We start from the raw sequence: 19386 nt of genomic DNA, 5'->3' as shown, positions 1-19386 counted from the left end.
CACACATCACTTTTATGTTTAAGAAAAAACACCCAAGTTACCCTAGTACAATCATCAACAAAACTGATAAACCATTTTTTTTTCATTATGTGTAGGTTGTGAGGCAGGACCCCAAATATTAGTGTGAATTAATGAAAAATAAAAATCAGTTTTTGTATTGCTTAAAGGAAACACAACACGGTGACTTTTTGCCATAACATAAGTTTCACAAAAAAAAAATATTGCATTTATGAAATAATGATGAAAATAATTTTTTTAAATAACCAAAAGAGGGATGTCCCAACCGTCTATGCCATAACCAAATTTCCTTTTTGTTTTTATCTTGTATGTGATCATTCTCAAGACAAGTCAACGCTCTTTTATGGATTTGTTGTGAGACATTTTCAAGATAATATAGTCCTTCACTCTCTCTACCACTGACAACCTTCTCCTTGGAATGGATGTTCTGAAAAAGGCAATGGATTGGGTGAAACAAAGCAACACAAGAATGTGATTTGATTAACTTGCTGACGAAGATAAGATTACAATTTAATGTAGGAACAAATAAAACATCAAAAATCGATAAGGAGGGTGAGAGGGATATAGTACCTACATCTTCAATAGGAGATGAGGCGTCATTGACATTAATAATAACAGTTTTACAACAATTAAGAAAAAATTAGTAAATAGATGAGGATCATAAGTCATATGATGAGTGACACCTGAATCAATTATCCAATCAATACCTTAGTAAAAAAAAAAACACTAATTCCTATATTGTAGATGATATCAATGTTTAGCCTTATCTCTAGTCGATAAGGGACTTCCTAACTCTGATACCATGTTAAGAAGTGAACTTTAAGCCCAACTCAACCTCTCAAAACCGGCTTGTAAGGTGAGATTTGCACTCATTTATATACTATAAATTGACCTTATCTCTAGTCGATGTGAGACTTCCAACATATTCTCTATTCTCTATATAAACCCATATGTTTCTTTTTTTAAAATAACAAGAAATATTCAACTTATTTTCTCTTTATCGAAATCTCTTTTTACACTTTCTCTCGTCCCTCGTTTGATGAAATACCATAAAGTCATTATAGGGAAACTTTTACTACTTTATATTACTTTGATAATCCATATAGAGAAGAAACTTAAATATATAATATGGATAACATAAAAAACTTGTTGGTTTATAGTTTTGCTAATATTCTTTTGGTTTAATACCCTATTTTGTCCCTGGTTTTGCTGAATAATGTCAATTCAATCCCTCATTTTAAAAGTGTTTGAAATTGGTTCTCATTTATTAAATTTTGCGTCAACATTATTCCTTCCGTTAAATAAAAATAAGCAATGTTAATAGATTGATGATCTGGCAGAATATAGGAGTAACGTGGCATTTTTAAGTTGTATGCGTGGTGACTTTATTATTTTTTTTATTAGTTTTGGTTTATCTGCGTCAGTTATGAAATGGAGTTATGAAATGGGAAGTGGCAAAGGATCCACTGGATTCATCATTTTATTCATATTAGATAGAGAGAGAATCCCACCCGGCCTAGCATCACAGTATGAACAACTCTGTCCGAGGGGTAAGAGTCTCTTTTTTGCTCTGAATTGGCTCTTTGCCGGTGAGGTGAAGAACATGAATTCGGTAATTCGAACATTGCATTGTGCCCCATAAGCGGCTAATATACGAAGGTGAAGGGGTAGGGAAGTAGTTCTCCATATGTAATTTCTGAACTGACTCTTGTTGCTATGGTGTCGTTCCATCAGCCACCACTACTTGATGAGCAAGAGACAGAGGCGGTGCTTTGTCAGCTTTGGACAATCAATCCGGTTTCGGAAAGCAGTACTGATCCCTGGGCCATGATAAGGCGCGTGTAAGGCAGCTAAGCGAGTTGGGGTTGAGTCCTCAATGGATATGGGGCGCAGAAAGCAGTCTCTGTCTGTTAATAAGAAGATGTCATCTCGAAATGAAAGATTTCTCGTTTGTAGTAGTCAATTCCTTAAATACCACCAGCTGATTAGCCAAACAAATTTGTATCTTCATCTTCTTCTTCCAACACCATGCCTCACCCACCCTCACCCTCTTTCCTTCTCTGTCATGAACAATATTCCTCTTTCTAATTGCTAAAAAAATAAAATTGATCAACCCCACTAAAACTGTATTAAAACATGTACTAACATTGGTTCGTTTACAAGCTTAATCTTAAGCAAAACTTGCACATGTTCCCATCTTTCTAAAAGAAATATCTCGTTAAAATCCAAAGAGGACCAGAAACTTGTCTCAGATTGTAAAAATCCTGTTAAAAGCTCATGCCCCAACATTTACTCTTCTCAATTCCTTATCGAAACTCGAAAAAATCCCGTTTCTAAAGCTTAAGTTGCATCAAGATCTTCTCATTAGGCAGAAGATGGTGTTGGTGTTGTTAGAAGAAAGATGGATGCTTGCAAATCTGGACTCACTTGGATCATACAGAGCCCATTTGGTTACACTTTTGGCAACAGACAGACAAAATGGACATGTTAAAAGGTCATGGAGCGACATCAACAAAATTTTGGTTTCATCAAACGTGATTATGCCAGACAGTTTCATGTTCATCAACAATCAACACTCTCACCCCAAATCGCGCAACCTGTACAAAAGATTCAAGAAACCCAATTAGCAAACCAAATACCCAAGGAAAACCCCAATCGTAAGAACCAGATTCAAAAATCCCCAAATTCCAGATTTCATAAACCCTAGTCAGAAACAAAGCACAGGGAAAGAACAAAAGTCCTTTGCAAAGTCCGAAAATCCGAAAATCCGAAAATTCGAATTAGAGAAGGAGAAAACGAAAATTCGAAAAGGAACCCCAAGATCCCTCAAACGAAACCCCAAGCCAACGCCATGCACTGCCACGAAAACACCCACTAACTAAGACCGTCGCCATTGTAGAGATGTCGGCGAACGAACCCACACGTCATGGAGATGAGTTGCGTTTGAGCCACCAAACCTAGCCTCCCTTCCTGCGAAACGAACCAGAATGGGAAGAAAAAGAAGGCTACTTTGCAAGATCAAAATAGCAGCGGAGATGAGGGACAAGCAAGGTGTCTCCCTTTTCTACCAAAAACATTAATTATAAATAAAAGTGATTAAAAGGAAAACAAGAATCCAAATTAATTATAATTAAAGCAAATACTAAACACGTCACCACCCATACAATTTAAAAAAATGACACGTTACCAATATTGTTTAGATCATCTACTATTAACGCCGTTTATTTTTATTTAACGGAAGGGACGACGTTGATGCAAAATTTAATAAGTGATGACTAATTTCAAACACTTTTAAAATAAGGGACTGAATTGACATTATTCAGCAAAACTGGGGACAAAATAGGGTATTAAACCTATTCTTGTCCTACTTTTTTTATGATGGTCAACCAATTTCTTGAAACAAACCTTTCTCTTGTTCTACGAGGATGCACTTGGGATCCTTTGAGTACGTACTTTAATTACAATATTTAATTTTTGTTTGTTAATTGTTTTGCTACTCCACAAACCAATCTTTTCGCAAAGCTTGCAATGAACTTTTTTCTTTACTTCAAACTTCTTAGAAATTGAATTATTAATTTTGGGATTATTACAATTATAAATAAGGTAATCCCCTGGTATGGAATTGAGATAATCTTACTATCACACCCTTTTTTCTTTTACTAATATTGTATTGTCTCCTACGTACGATAAAATGTTACGTAATTACATTTTGCTAACATAAAGTTATTCGCATACTTAGACGACTTTGCTCAATAAAATCTCACTATTCATGAGGATTAGGTGTATTCGGTTCAAGTTTAATTTGTGCGTGTGTGTGTGTTTGACTAACTAGTATTATTGGACTTTGATTGAAGGTTTAATACCCAATTTTGTCCCCAGTTTGGTTCGGAAATCTCAATTTAGTACCTCTTTAGAAAAGTAATTGTAATGGATCCTTACTTGTAATTATGTGAGTCAAGTTAGTCCCTTCCGTTAAATATAAGCAAACGGAGTTAATGGGTTGATGATGTGGCAATAGTTAGTGATTAGGTGTCAAAACGCAATTGTGTGCGTGCTTACGCGGTGTTAGGGCAGCTGATTTTGAAATTGGGTTTTATTAGAAATTGGGGATAAATTGATTTGGGGGTGATTTGTTGCAGATTAGGGCATTTTGGTGTGTGCGAAAGAAGACAGAGGCAGTGATCGCGGGAACCATTAACTTTAAGACAAAGCATTTGTCAGTGGACGACCATTCGTGGAGATCGTGTTGGTGGGGTAAATAACGAAAAGCGACTTTCGAAGGTGCGTTTATGGTAGGTTTTGTTTTGTGTTTGGTTGCTTTCGGTGTGGTCCCCCTAGAACTTTTGATTTTTTTATGGTTTGTCTGTGTTGTGTGCCCCATTGTTAGTGCATTTGCTTTGTTTCTGTTGCGACATTGTCGTTGTGGTCCCCATTGATAGTGTGTGGTACTCTGTTGTGGCATTTGCTTTATTTACTGTGATAAATGTGGTTTTTCTTTGTTTGAGTTGTTTATGGTCTGTACAGTGGTATGTTTATGCTTTGTTTTTTGCTTAGATATCATTTGGGTTAAGGGTTAAGCATAGATTAACTGTGAGCAATTTTTATATTAGATAATATGACCAACTCAGACATTGAAGTCGTGTTTCACCATGGAGGGAAATTTGAGAATAATGGGACATTTGGATATCACTATGGTGAAACCACAACTTTAAAAATAGACCCTGATCGATGGAGTTATTTTGAAATATTAAGCATTCTAAAGGAGATGGGTTATAGGAATCTAAAGGACTTATGGTATTCATTGGGTCGTGGTCCTGTATTAGAAGATTGTTTGGAACCTTTATTAGATGACAAGGGTGCTTGTCATCTGATCAATATTGCTATGTTGAATGGTGAAGCTCACCTTTATGTTATACATAGGGTGTGTGAACCTGAGTATCTTCTGCAGTTGGAATACTTTTCTGAACCCCAAATTGATAGACCTAGTGGTGAAGGACAAGTTGAGAGAAAGAGTGATGATTTGCAAGTTGATAGACCTAGTGGTGAAGGAGAAGTTGAGAGAAAGAGTGCTGAAAAGGAAGTTGAGATAGAGATTGGTGAAGGACAAGTTGAGAGAGAGAGTGCTGAAAAGGAAGTTGAGATAGAGATTGGTGAAGCAGATGTTGAGGCAGTGGGTGAAGCAGAGGTTCAGACAGTAGCACCTGAGGTACAACCTGAATCAGAAGTTGATCCACAAATGATAGAAGTTGAAGTTGAGGTTCATGATAGAAGTTGAGGTTGATCCACAAATGATAGAAGCTGCCATGTGGAAAGTGATAACACAGATGATGACAGGGATGAGTATGGGGATTTTGGTGTTTTTTCAATGCCCAAAACTATGGAACAATATAAATGGGAAGTGGGCACGTACTTCAGTGACAAAAAAGATTTTACAGAAGCTATAAGATCGTATGGAGTAGAGAATGGTAGAAAATTAAAAGTTTATAAAAATGACAAAAGAAGAGTGTGTGTCAGATGTTGTGGGGCAAAAGGGAAATGTCCTTGGAATGCATATTGTGCATATAAGGCAGCTAAAAATACATGGCAGCTAAGAAAAATAGTAGACAACCACACTTGCAGTAGAGAATTTAACATCCGTTTAATGACTTCAAAATGGTTGAGTGGGAGGTTAGAGAATACTATAAAAGAGAATCCAAATATTAATTTGTATAACCTCCATAACAAAGTTTCTAAGAAGTGGAACATTGGTGTTTCTCGGTCCACAACCTGTAGGGCAAAAGCAATGGCTTTTAAACAAATAGAAGGTGATTTTAAAGAACAATATAGAAGAGTGTATGACTATGCCAATGAGTTGCTTCGATCAAATCCTGGTTCAACTGTCAAAGTTCATGTTGAACCTAATGAGGACACTCCAATTTTCAAGAGACTATATGTGTGTTTGAAGGCCTGTAAGGACAGCTTCGTGTCATGTAGGCCTATTATAGGTTTGTCATTCCACCAAGGTATGTAAATCCACATGCCTTTAAAATTCATTGTTCCTATTAATTGTTCTTTGTTTTCGTAGCTGATATTTTGCACTTCTTATTTGTGTAAGTAGATTTTGGTCACGGTCAAGGTTTACAAGTAATGCTGTTTGTGACACCTTAGTGAATAATATGTCCGAAGCATTTAATAGTGTAATATTACATGCAAGAGGTAAGCCCATCATCACAATGATGGAAGACATTCGTCTGTACCTCATGAAGAGATGGACAACAAATAAAAACAAAATAAGTACATATGAAGGTAGTCTTTGTCCAAAGATTAAGAAAAGATTTGACAAGGAATTGCACTTGACTAAATACTGGATACCTAGGTATGTTGACATCACTACATTACCATTTGACTTCTTTATGTATTCAATTTTGTACTATAAACCCTAATTTGTCTTTTAAAAATTTGCAGTTGGTCAGGACAAAAAACTTTTGAGGTCAGACACATTTCAATGACGAGTGACAAGTATGTGGTTGACATAGATAAAGTGGAATGCAGTTGCAGAAAGTGGACTTTAACAGCCATCCCATGCTGTCATGCACTAGCTGTCATGCACTAGCTGCCATGACATTTATCAAAATCAATGGAGAAGACTACGTCCCACATTGGTTTACAAAGTCAACCTACCAAGAAACATACATTCCAATCATCTACCCTGTCAATGGTCCTCAACTATGGGAAAAGACTTCTCAGCCTGATGTTTTGCCTCCAACTAAAAGAGTGTTGCCTGGTAGACCAAAAAAGAAGAGAAGGCTAAAGGCTTGGGAGCTAAAGAAGGATGACACACAACTCAAGCAAAATGGAACTCGTAAGAGATGTTCCATATGTAGACAGCTTGGTCATAAAAGAAATAGTTGTCCACAAGCTCCTCCAGCAAACCAAACTCAATATCAATCAACTGAGCAACCTGAAACCCAAGCTGAACAAAGTCAGCCAATTATTGGACCAAGTCAGCTTACTCAATGCGTTTTGGAACAAACTCAGCCATCTACAACACAAGTTTAAAAGTGATTTAGGACTGACAGTATGTTTAGGTTAAGTATGTTTAGCTTAAGTGATGGCTATTTTGTAAACCTTGACATGTATTTTGTCAGACGTGCATTTGAAGTTCACTTTGTAATATCAATGACAGATTTTGTTTTCATAATGATGTAATTATGAATGGTGTTGGGACCTTTGGCATATCAATTTCAATGACAGATTTTCTTTTGGATGTGCATTTCACAATTCCAATTTCTCATTATATTGTGATCACAACTTCTCTTTTGATTATGATGTCATTATGAATGGATGTGCATTATGAAGTTCAACATAGTCCTGTATATTACAAACACTGATAGTGGATTTGTTCTTCAATTATTACAAACACTGAAAGTGTGTAATACCTCTGTTACACAACTCCTTTTTTGGATTAAAAGAATGCACATATACTTCTTCTTGTCTAAAAAGTCCCTTCTTATACAGAACTCTCTTTTTGGATTACAGAAGCCACTTGCTTATTTTATTGCCAGTTACACACCACTTCCTCATTTTATGTTGTATATATCAAACAAAATGTAAATTGAAACCATAATTTCAGATGCTTGAATTCAAATTTCACCTTCATTTGATAACATCATATTACAATTTGCCCAAAGTGCTCTTCACATAAGCTATCTAATAGAACACATCATGGACTTTTAAACAAAATACATACAACAATGATGTTAATGAATCCCAGAAAACATATCATTGTTATTAACATCTTCTCCCTTTTCTGACATTCCCTAACACATTTCTCCAGGCTATTAATCTTCCTCCTTTGCCTTCCAATAGTACTAGCAGCATCATCTACGTAATCTTCATTAAGCCATTTAAAGAAATTGCATCCTTGAAGTTCTTCATTTCTTGTCCGCTATTCAAAGTATCCAACCACAAAATTTTCATTAATAACTAAAAATAATTTATCACAAACATTAAACTACAAACCTTGTAGTTAGGGCAGCCCCATAATTGTTTCCCCTCGTTCTTAACTGTTTTTGCCACTCTCAACACAACAACTTCCCCACAATGACATATTTGGCTTCCAACCAATCCTCTGGATGAACCACCACGAGAGCTCCCCCATGAGCAAGACGAACAACCGTGATTCGAAGACATTGCGAACCCCAAAGCGAGACAACCACTGAGAAGGAAGAACAACTCGCCAACCACGAACCACCACCAACCACTGACTTAAGCACAACCCGTAAACAAGAACAACACAAATGAGAAGATCATGAACAACAACAACACCCACAACTGTTCCGTGTTGGTAATGTACGTGAAGAACTCCAGGTGCCCTAACTTTCTTTCTATTCAATTGCATAAAATTAATTACAAACCCTAACTGCTGCCAATTTATCCCCAATTAAATAAACCCAATTTCTAATTAAAACCCAATTTTAAAATCAGCTGCCCTAACACCACGTAAGCACGCACAAAATTGCATGTTGACACCTAACCAGTGACTACTGCCACATCATCAACCCATTAACTCTGTTTTCTTATATTTAACGGAAGGGACTAACTTGACTCACATAATTACAAGTAAGGATCCATTACAATTACTTTTCTAAAGAGGGACTAAATTGAGATTTCCGAACCAAACTGGGGACAAAATTGGGTATTAAACCTTGATTGAATATACTGTAAAATTGTATATATACATGTTTTAAGCACTTGAACGATGAATATTCTATTTTCATTTTTAAATGTTAATAGTTTATTTGAAGTTTGTAAAGATTGAAAATCTTGAGTTCGTTTGAATTTGACTACCTGAAGATGAAGAAATGGAATTTGAGAGTTTTAAGATTTATACATGTCTATTATTAGTCCTTTATAAACCTTTAAGAGTGGTGAATTCGAGTAGATATTAAGGTTTTAATGCCTTTTGTTAAAGGTGGAAAGAAAGTTGTTAACTAGTTAGGAATGTTTTTCTAAGGTTTAATGTTTCGGTAGGTTCTTTTTTTCGACCAAAATTTTAAATAAGTTTCTTATTTGTTTTCTCAATTTGGTCCTTATTTTTGAAAAAAAATGAAACAAATAGAGGCTTGTCGTCAAATTGGACAAACGCAGTTTAAGTGGTGTGTATGTGGCATGCTGATTGTCTTTTTTGAATGATGTGGCATAGTTTTTGTTGTAATAACATAATCTGATGTGGAATTTTATAACTTTTGAATTAAAAAAGTTGAATTAAAAAATTGGGAGAACTTACCCCTTTCTTTGAAAAAAAATAGGGGGAACTTACCCCTTTCTTCTTCAAATTAGGGTTCCTTCGTAAGGTTGATGTTTGAAGAGATTTGGGACGAAGGTGTTGGATTCTCTGATTCATGGATCTCTCGCAGTAGATGGAGGTTGGAAGGATTCACTCACGGAGGAGATTGAACGACGTTGTTCGAATGGGTTGTTGTTGTTTCTGGTTCTGTGATTCTGATTTCTCTTTACAGGTTGGATCGTTATCTCTATCGCGACGACCATGGAGGTTGAATGATTGAACTGTGATGCGATTTAAGTTTCGCGAAGGTGCTAGTGTTGATGCGTCAATGAAGGATGCGTGAAACTTAGGTTCGCCATGGTTGCTGACTTTGGGTGGCTCATGATTTGGATTCATGTGGGAGCAATGGTGATGAACGAAAAAGATGATGATTGTCGAACTAGGTTTCGTAATTAGGAGTCTCTCGCGTCTTTGTGGTTTGCGCATGGTGGCCATGGCTGGTGGTTGTGGTGGCGCGTGTAAGTTGAGACGAAGTGGTGGTGTCCTCACGGTTGAGGCGCGACAACCATCTACTTCCTCTTTCACCATTGATTGACGTTTAGTGAACCCTAAACTCTCGAACAAAATCCTTAATTTTCAGAAACAATGCATGGTGGTGAGAGTGATGAAGATGGTGGATGAATAGTGTTAATGGTGGCTGATGCACAAAAGGATTGAGGGAGGAGGATGATGACTGGTGAAAACCCTAATTTTAAAAAACAATTAAGTTCAATTAACTTTTCTTAATTTTTTTAATTTTAAAAAAACAAAAATCCACAAAGACTCAACTAAAATTATCTATAAATTTGCCATGTCATTTAAAAAATTAACATCAGCATCCACGTCAACATAATTCTAACGCCTGTTAGTCCAATTTGGTGGTAAGCCTCTATTTGTTTCAATTTTTCAAAAATAAGGACCCAATTGCGAAAACGAATAAGAAGAGAACCTATTTGAGATTCTGTCCGAAAGAAAGAACCTACCGAAACATTAAACCTTTTTTGAACGAGGAGAGAAAGAATAAGACAAAACAAGTAAAAGACTTTCCTACAGTGACATATTAAAGAAAACAAAAAAAATAAAATAAATTCTTTTGATAAGCCGAAAGAGAAAGAAAAATTTAACGAAAATAAAATATCTAATAAATTGTGGTCTACATAAAGGAAAAGTTGGGAAGAGATGTGACTAGAAGACAATACAAAAAATATTCTTGAAGCAAAATTTGTACTTATACATGTATTATATTTTAGTTTTCCTCCTTAGAGGATGTATTAAAGATACATCCTTAGAGGATTAGGAGATTATTTCCTTCTTATTTGAAATTCTTCCTATCTTATGAGGAGCTAAATCTCATTATGTTGGAGCATGATGTAGCATATTCAAAGTCTCTTGTATTTAGTGACACTTTCATTTATGCAATTTTCATTTGATTTAAAGTGGTTAATTGATTTGTGCTTGATTTTGGAATGAAGTGATCACTTATTCTATTTAACTGGCTTGAGGCGTAAAGACATCTAGTCTTGAGTTGTGGTCCAATCATTTTTCCTATGTGTTTCTCGATGAAATAGGCCATAGATGAGCAAGGAAAGATGTTTATGTAGAGTAGGTGTTGGATGTTGATGAGGTAGAAGTGTAAAATAGTATGTTGATCTTTTATTTATTTGCTTTTGAAAAACTTTTACATTTTTGGGTTTAGTCTAATATCATTTCTCAATAGTATAGAGACCTTGTACATACATACTTACATACATGCATACATGTATGTATGTATATATATATATATATATATATATATATATATATATATATATATATATATATATATATATATATATATTTCATGTTAACTACTTTCGTTTAGTATATGTGATGATTTAGTTTAGTAGTTTAAACTATTAAATTGGGATGTTATAGTATAAATAATAAGTCATCTTAATTTATTACTTGATGCAAAAATTTTAAAATAAATTTAAATTACTATATCAAAATATGGAAAAATCCATTACCTTGTCTTTAAGCACTAACTCTATTGAAAATGGAGGTTTTCGTTAGTCAAATTTGCAACAAACTACCTTGGTAAATACATTTAAATTCTCCTTCCTAAAACTGACTTTAAGAGAGTGAGTTTGTTTTTACAATATATTCAATTGAAAGTATTATATATAAAGAGAAACAACGTATCTATATATACATATAAATTTACTAAATGTGGATCCAAATATTAAAATCAATTAAGAGAGGAAATTAACATGTGAACAAAGGTCACGTGACCTTTCTAAAGAGGTCACGCCTTAAAAGGGGAGACAAACACACTATTTTTTAAGAGATCACATTACATATTTTATTTTCTTTTCCAGTTATTTTTTTATTTTTTTTAATTATTTTTGTTCAATTTTATGCTTACGACACATTTTTGTGTTCCTTTGTTTTGTACACTCTATATAGATAGATATAATTCCGAAAGGACAAGTTTGAAATTTTCAAATTTACAAAAGGTGTTGAGTAAAATTATGGGTGCAAGAAGAAAATATCTTATTAGCTTTTATGGTTCCGATTCAATCTCATTCTGGTTGGACCGAAAGAGATTATCAATCAATAAATAAATAAACTTATGCATAAATTAAAATTACTTTATATATTAGTATGTTTAGTTAAATTTTTCCGTACAAGTTAAGTTATACATAAAATTAATATTCAATTATAAATAATTTAATCTTTTTCTTTTAAGTTTTCATAGAAAAATTTGTGCAAATTGGTTTAACTTATCCTAAATATCATTTCATCTTTTAGTAGAAATGTCAATGAAGTTTGTACAAATATAAATAACTCCTTAATACCCATTCCATTAAAAGAATTAAACTCTTGCCAGAAAAGTTGTGCTACTTATTGTTGCAAAGTGTCAACAATACTATTAGGCAACGTACAAATTCTTTTATTAATTTTAATAAGATTAATCCAGTAAAACAAAAACGAATTAAAAAGTGAAATAGAGCAAAATCAAGCTGAAAGAATAGATAGGAACGTGGTGGAAACATATAAACAAGAGTTTAGAAATTTCTCTTATTAGGTAGTGGGAAAAAGACTATTCATTAAATTTTAATTTTTTAATTTTATTTTAAGAAAATTATTTATAATTTTTTAAGAAATCATATTATAGGAAAATTTTGTTTACTTTTTCCAGAAATTAAAAAAAAAATGATCTCGATTTGAAAGGTGTGATAAAGAAATACGCGTCATATGGCTAGATGTATTGTATATAAAATCTTGGCTCTACTTAAACTTTTAATTTTTTTCACTTTTTAGTTATAAAAATGTCATTTTAGTTTCAAGTTTTTTTTGGTTTGCTTTTAGAGAATAATAGAAAAAATAAATAACGAAAACAACTTAATTTTGTTAAATTTTTGCAATTCTTTGGAATCATATTGAAGACAAAACAACATCAAACACATTACACTAACACAATTTCCCAATCAATAAATTTATTTATTGTTTAGATTTTGTTTGAATAAACTTCAGCATAAACATTCCTTGAGCAGATAAATGAGAAAAAAAATATTTAAATTTAAAATTAATTTATAAATAAACTAAAAGTAGAATTTTTGAAAAATTATATAAAAGAAGCTTTCCAAAATTAATTGTGCATAAAATAAAGAAACTTGTCCAAACTACTGCGTAAATTAGTATAGCAAGTCAGAAAGAAATGATGTATTGGTACATGTTGAATAGAATATAAGCTGCCATCAAAATGCATAGTATCCTAATCTATACATGGGACATTGAATATACAAATTTTGTCTAATTACATGAAAAGAGTTGACAAAATTATACATCTAAAATGTGTGCTATACACATGTCAATGCCAAGAGGCCAAATATTACAATTTACAATCTTGCTAATTTGTTTATATGGAACTGTTGAATTGAGCCACTTAAGATGCCATCTCAGGCACTTGTATATGTGACTATAGCATAGGGAAGTTTACATCATCACATCACAAACATTCAAGTATGGTTAGTGCCAAAGAACTTAGATTAGAAGGCTTTTGAATTCTTGGAAAAGAATCATGCAGCAGAAATTGCCTAGTTCAAGCACTTTGTGATAACATCCTTCACAGTGAAGGAAAGAGAGCTTACACAGTTGGAGAACACAGAGCCATTTTCCTCATTGAAGAACATCAAGACCCCCCTCCTGTTATAAAATCAGACAGCTTGTCATTGCAGGGACAAAGAATGCATCAAATTTCATCCATTTTTTTCAGGAAGCTGTTTTTCTTTTGCAAACTATATGACTGTTCCCTTTTATAAAACATGGTTAAAAGTTGTACTCTCAGCAGCTTCTGGTTGTGCTCAAAGGGTCATAGTCGTAGACGTCGCCGGCTTTCACAAACCGGCCCTTCACACGCCTTCTCACGTCGGCCCTTGCCTTGCGTGAGGCATACCGCACTTGTTTTTCAAACCTAATGAGATGACAAAAAAAGATGTTCAATCATTCAAACAAATCCTTCAGCTGCCAAAGTCTTTAACCAACATTGATTCTCTTGAATGAAAAGCAAAGCAAATTGAGGCAGTCACTTACTTTCGTGCCTTCTTCTTTTCCTTGTAACGCAAGACAGCATTGCTGCGGTTGGCAGATTGTAAGGAATTCTCAGGACAAGGAGCAAACCAAGGAGGTTCTCCCATGAGAAGCATGGAAGAAGCCCCACAGTCTTGATAGTCTGCAGCACTACTTTCTCCGGTAATGCCAGAAAAAGAAAGGTTTGATTGTGCTTGCCTCCCCGTGAAACAAAGAATCGGTTCGGTTTTAGTACTCAAAATGGAATCTGCAGATGCTGCGTTGCTGCAAGCTGGTTGTGTTGCATTGACCAGTCCAACCGATGACCCCTGGACATAAAGTTAGATCTGAAATTAGGTATGACATGAAAGAAATGTTAACCAACACAACCCCCCACAGAAGAAATTAAAATGCTATGTCTAGTGCAACTAACAATGTAATCATGCATCACATCACACTGTACACTGAACATCTCATTCTTAACATTTGAATGCATGTACCAAAAGTAACATAGATCTAAGGAATGAAAATAAAATGATATTTTGTGTTACTTCTTTAACATCATGCAAATATCCAGACAATCAGTATTTAACATCAGCACTTTGATTGATTTTGTCATCTCATCACCCAATCCTCCTAAAATCATAAGATCCTAAATGCTGGTGGAGGCTCAAGAATGGTTCTTATATCTAAGTCATTCCTCGCCTAGGAGCTCTTTGACCTTGAAGTATGTGGTAAAGTTCGGCTTTTATTTTTAAGAATGGGGACAACATTATTTGAACTCTTGTTGTTGACCACCTGGTCATATACACTTTGATGCCATGTCAAGGACCAGCCAACTCTCCTAAAAGCCTAAGCTGATTAATGTCTCAGCTTGATCAATTTTCAGAAGAATTATCAAGTTAACAAGATTGTGTCCATTGAAAGAAAATTGAGAGAAATAAGACTAATTTAAAGTATATATATATATATATATATATATATATACACACACACACACACACACACATATATATATAGGTATAATCCTTACCTTATAAACTAATTTTGTGAAGTTCAATTAGACTTAAAGTTCAATTAGGCTTAAAGTTCAATTAGGCTTAAAGTTCAATTAAGCTTAAAGTTCACTTTTTAACAATAATAATCATGAATGAAGTAATCAAGGGGGTAATTAGAAGCTAACAAATGGCATCGAGCAGATAATTAGTTGCTACGTTTAGCCTAATCACCATCAAATAACATGTTTCACTTGATCATGTGCTAACACTGTATCATAAATGCTGACATTTAAACATTGAGAACGAAGCCACTGGGTTAACCTAACGTTTCAATCTTTCTTCCTAAACAATGAAATTAGTAATTAAACTGCTAAATCAAGAAAAATCACATCCGAGAAGGATTAGGGGAGACTAAGAAAAAATGTATTAAAGATATAAGTTGCTCATGGCATACAACCACTACAATTGTCAACTTTTCACCATTTTCAGAAGTCCAAAGAACCACATGTCTACGTCATGTATAAGCTTAGCATCAATATTACTCAAATGCACATGAGAATTTCACATGCAAAGCCAGAAGAGATTTTTTTTCCTTCATTTTACCAGTCTTCTGACTCAATTACTACCATCACAACTCCACTTATCAAAGGGTGTAAATCAGGAACCATGTTGTTCAAGTAACTTCAGTAGAAGAGAGACAGAAGGTGGTGTAGCTCTACACCATCCAACAATTTCAACTTGCAAAGATTTATAGTGTAACGCAATGCATGATTCATATTAAAGCAGTTTTATGTTTTTCCAAACAGAAAAATAAAAATTGTTAGAGCTGGCTTGTTAACGTTTTTTTATTATAAAAGCAGCTCCAGAAAACCTGATTTCGAAATCAAGAAAAGCAGAACAATGTAAAGATGTTTTCATCGTGGGGAGTGGATACGTAAATAAGCCATAACAACTCATTATTCTTTCAGATCTGTTTCTGAAATCACTTGATGGAACAAAATTTGTGTTCCCTGTCATTCTTAAAAACAGTTTTCAAAAGCTATTTTGCAGAATAGTTTTGAAGAACGCAAAAGCAAAAATAGAATCATACACACCTATAAATTCTTGATCAAATAATAGTTCAAAGCTAATTAAAAACACAATAAAGCACACTTACAACACAACTTGCCCAAAAATCCCCATTACGAATAATGCTGAATATAGGCCCTATTTCTAAATCTTTATGATAACAGTTAAATCACAATGACATCTTTTAAGATTTGATTAAACTACACTTACACCCCCTGCTTTTTTTTAACTATTATAAAGGCCTCCCTTATCACAGGGTATAAGTGTAAAGCTTTCAAAATTTATACAGGGGTGCACATGTAATGAAAGAAGGGGTGACAATGTAATGTTTATGAAACAAATGGGAGATTGTATAGAATCTTAAGAAAAACTGGGGTAACAGTGAAATTCGAGAAAATCTCAGGAAGTGTCAGTGTAATTTCCTTATGCTAAAATATCCACATGATCAAGGAGAAAACAAATATACAATTGTGAATACACAAGATCATCACACAAGATCATCATATAACATATACAGAAACATAACATTTGAATCTGATGCCCCAATAGTAAAAAACAAAAACCATGATTATCACAGACAAAGGATGGGGAGAGTTTAGCACCTCGGCAGCAATAGCATCCTGACAACTGGAATCTCCGGCAGACATGTCCTTTGTCCCAAATAAACTATCAATTCCACCGTTTTCAAATAGCTCTTCGGAATGACTGAGGGCCATACCAAAAAGTTCTTCATAGTTCTCAAGATTTAGATCCACTTCATCCATGTCAAAATCATCATATAGATTGTCATCTTCACATAATGCAGGGCATTTTGTAGCAGGACAGTACAACTGCATATTGAAAATGAGATATTACAAAAGTAATATGATGAAACTATGAGAATTTTAACGTAGAACATTAAAATTGTGTTAATTCGTTTCAGTAAACAAGACTTAAATTGGAAAATCTGTACATGATGGCCCTTTAACTAAGCTAACCTAGTGATGACAGAAATATGTCTGCTTTTGTTTTCAATTCAACTTCAAGGTACCAATAAGTTAGGAAAACAATTAGTTTTGCAAAACCAAAACATACCTTGGACCAAGAAACAATAAAGTAACAAAAGCAAGTAGCTTTAAATACATCAATGGTTGTACAGAAAATGAAACAACCATAAAACTTGAGAATTGAACCAAAGGAATTATGATTCAACAAATAATTTTGCCATTGCCCTTGAGGATTCTATATGGAAACAAAATTTTAAATCCATCAAACCAATTAAGACCATGCACTAACTAATCCTTTTCAAACTTGCAATTACATTTCCCTGTGCTGCTGTTAGAAAGTACATTACACCAAGTGTTGGTGATGTTATTCATGAAGACAATGATGATGGCATCCCACTATACCTTTGGCAGACATTCATTGGCAGGTCCAGGTAGCTGGTCCAGATTACGGGTTTCGGAGCTTGACTCGGGTATTGAAGATGTACCAACGAAAGACCTGTCCAAAGCAGGTAGATCAGTAACTTGATCTGAAACAGACACATTCCCGTTTCCAGGTGGAACTCCAACACTCTCGCTGTTCTCATTAATACTCATTAAGCCTAGTTCTTGCTCACATGTAGACTCCCTAATGGAAGGGATATCCAAGACAAATGACCATATTGAAGACAGTTCCGCGGCTGAAGGGCAGCCAGAGTAGCAACTGATTCCTTGTCTCTTGTGTGTCGAAGATGTAGAGACTCCATGACCCAACCAATCACAATTCTGACACAGAGAAATTTTCTCTTCAACACACCTCACAAAGGCAGGTTGTGAATTGCATCTCTCACACAAAAGGGTGCGTGAATGACGCCTGGAAAGGGCATTAGCAGAATGAACATTCCGATCACAAGACAAACATAAGCATGCAGCATCAGAACGGCAGTACACCATGGATCTCTGGTCTCCACAAAAATCACATATATAACCCATCTTTAGACGTTTTTCTCTTGCCCCTTAGAATAAATCAAGGACTCTCCAGCTAGTAACAGTCTTAACAGACCAAGATGTACTCTGAATAAACACAAGTTCCCCTCCCTATCTGAAGATGCAGACGCTGAATTATGTCACATAATGCAGAAGCCATTAGATAATGTGACAAAGAAAACAGAATTTTAATGCTGTAAAACCAAATTCGAAAAATGTTAATAAGAACGGATAGACAGATAGATCGAAACATGGCGATGTTAGGAAAAAGAAAATGGAAATACTACTGCCAGTTCTGAAGAATCTGAGTAACGGTAAATATAGATTCTATGGAAGGTGATTTTACTAGACCAATATTATGTAAACTTGCAGCCAACACGAAAAAACAATAAATCAGATCAAAGCAATGAGAGCATGTACTGTCTGATTTATATTAAGGATTTGATGTGACACAGGAAAACTAAATTCTAACAAATCAGAGAAAATAAGTTCACCTTCATCACAAAACCATACAATAGAAAGTGATTCTTTCAGAATAATAGCAATAAACAACAAAAATTTCCAGAAACATGACTAAACTAACACAGAATCATATACCAAAATAAACAAAAAAAATCAAAAGGAGAATCAAAGACAACAAGAATAACGCATCTAATCCAATCACAACATACTAAAAAAATTACCAGTCTCTAAAAATTCTCAACGTCTTTCACTGCCTTAATCCCAACGAAAAGTCCCATGCCCAGAAAAACATGAACTTTAAAAACAAACAAAAAAAATCACAGAACAAAAACGTGGATTTCCACGCTATATGAGAAAGCAGAAGTGAAGAAAACTACCTGACGGCAAGGAAGACAAAGAGAACAAGATCAGTAAGCAAAAGGGTGTTGCTCTTTCAAAAAAAAAATATTTTTTATATCTGTGCAAAACTTAAAAGCAAAGAAAGAGTGCTGGAAGTAGAAGCAGCTGAACTTTTTGAAGTGAACAACAGGCTCTTTCTCTCTCTTACTTTTTGTGTGTGTTTCTCTCTCCTCTCTTCTGTCTTCTGGTCTGCCAAGACTAGTCTGTTGTGTTGAGAAGTTGAGATAGAAAGAAACAGGAAGATAGAAGATGGATAAATGTAGATGAGATATGAAAAGAAAAGAAGAATAATGCAAATGGTGTGTGTGTGAGAGAGAGTGTAGGTAATATGACATAAGCAAAGGTGATAAAAAGTGCAAACAGAAAAAAAAAATATAATGCAAGTGGGCCCATGTCCTTTTCTCAATGAAAGGAAAAGGTTGGGCTTTCCCTTTTTCCTCTCTCCCATCACAAATTATAATTAATAAATATAACAATAATTATTATTATATTTTTCTCTTCTTCCCTCTCAATCTACCCGTGGGTCTCAGACTGTTTCATGATCTTCTTCCATTATTTTAATGTAAAGAAACTTCATAGATTTATTTCCACAATTACAAGTAAAAAAACAACTAAAAATATTAAAGTTTCAGTT

At 34.4% G+C, this 19386-nt stretch overlaps 2 protein-coding genes across 3 annotated transcripts; one reads left to right on the top strand and one right to left on the bottom strand.

The window, feature by feature from the left end:
* Positions 1 to 4633: 4633 nt before the first annotated feature.
* On the top strand, positions 4634 to 5293 carry LOC148192752 (uncharacterized). Its single transcript, XM_088099277.1, has 2 exons — positions 4634 to 5060; positions 5100 to 5293. Exons 1-2 carry the CDS (start codon positions 4634 to 4636, stop codon positions 5291 to 5293), a joined length of 621 nt encoding a protein of 206 aa, XP_087955403.1.
* A 7725-nt stretch (positions 5294 to 13018) lies between these two features.
* On the bottom strand, positions 13019 to 19048 carry LOC124838248 (zinc finger protein CONSTANS-LIKE 9). Of its 2 annotated transcripts, XM_047313844.2 has the most exons (6): positions 18731 to 19044; positions 17331 to 18021; positions 16545 to 16772; positions 13901 to 14205; positions 13650 to 13781; positions 13019 to 13513 (listed from the first exon to the last, which is right to left on the bottom strand). In XM_047313844.2, the coding sequence occupies exons 2-5, from the start codon at positions 17895 to 17897 to the stop codon at positions 13652 to 13654; spliced, it is 1230 nt and encodes a 409-aa protein (XP_047169800.1). In that variant the 5' UTR covers positions 17898 to 18021; positions 18731 to 19044; the 3' UTR covers positions 13019 to 13513; positions 13650 to 13651. The 2 variants fall into 2 exon arrangements, with proteins under 2 accessions (XP_047169800.1, XP_047169779.1); XM_047313823.2 differs by having other exon boundaries at positions 13019 to 13781; positions 18901 to 19048.
* Between the last annotated feature and the right edge of the window lie 338 nt (positions 19049 to 19386).

This window comes from Vigna umbellata, chromosome 9 (genome assembly GCF_029865625.1).
Source record: "Vigna umbellata cultivar VRB3 chromosome 9, Vumbellata_1.0, whole genome shotgun sequence".
In the NCBI taxonomy this organism is placed as follows: domain Eukaryota; kingdom Viridiplantae; phylum Streptophyta; class Magnoliopsida; order Fabales; family Fabaceae; genus Vigna; species Vigna umbellata.
Note: the sequence above shows the minus strand (reverse complement) of the source record. Positions and strands in the feature narration are given on the sequence as shown.

Bases quoted from the DNA above. Each gene is read 5' to 3' on its own strand.
- LOC148192752 (XM_088099277.1), top strand. From the start codon at position 4,634: ATGACCAACTCAGACATTGAAGTCGTGTTTCACCATGGAGGGAAATTT. The intron at 5,061-5,099 runs GTGAAGGAGAAG...CTGAAAAGGAAG, and splicing joins GCAAGTTGATAGACCTAGTG to TTGAGATAGAGATTGGTGAA.
- LOC124838248 (XM_047313823.2), bottom strand. From the start codon at position 17,897: ATGGGTTATATATGTGATTTTTGTGGAGACCAGAGATCCATGGTGTAC. The intron at 14,206-16,544 runs GTGCTAAACTCT...CTTTATGTCCAG, and splicing joins AGGATGCTATTGCTGCCGAG to GGGTCATCGGTTGGACTGGT. The intron at 13,782-13,900 runs GTAAGTGACTGC...TCATCTCATTAG, and splicing joins GAAAAGAAGAAGGCACGAAA to GTTTGAAAAACAAGTGCGGT.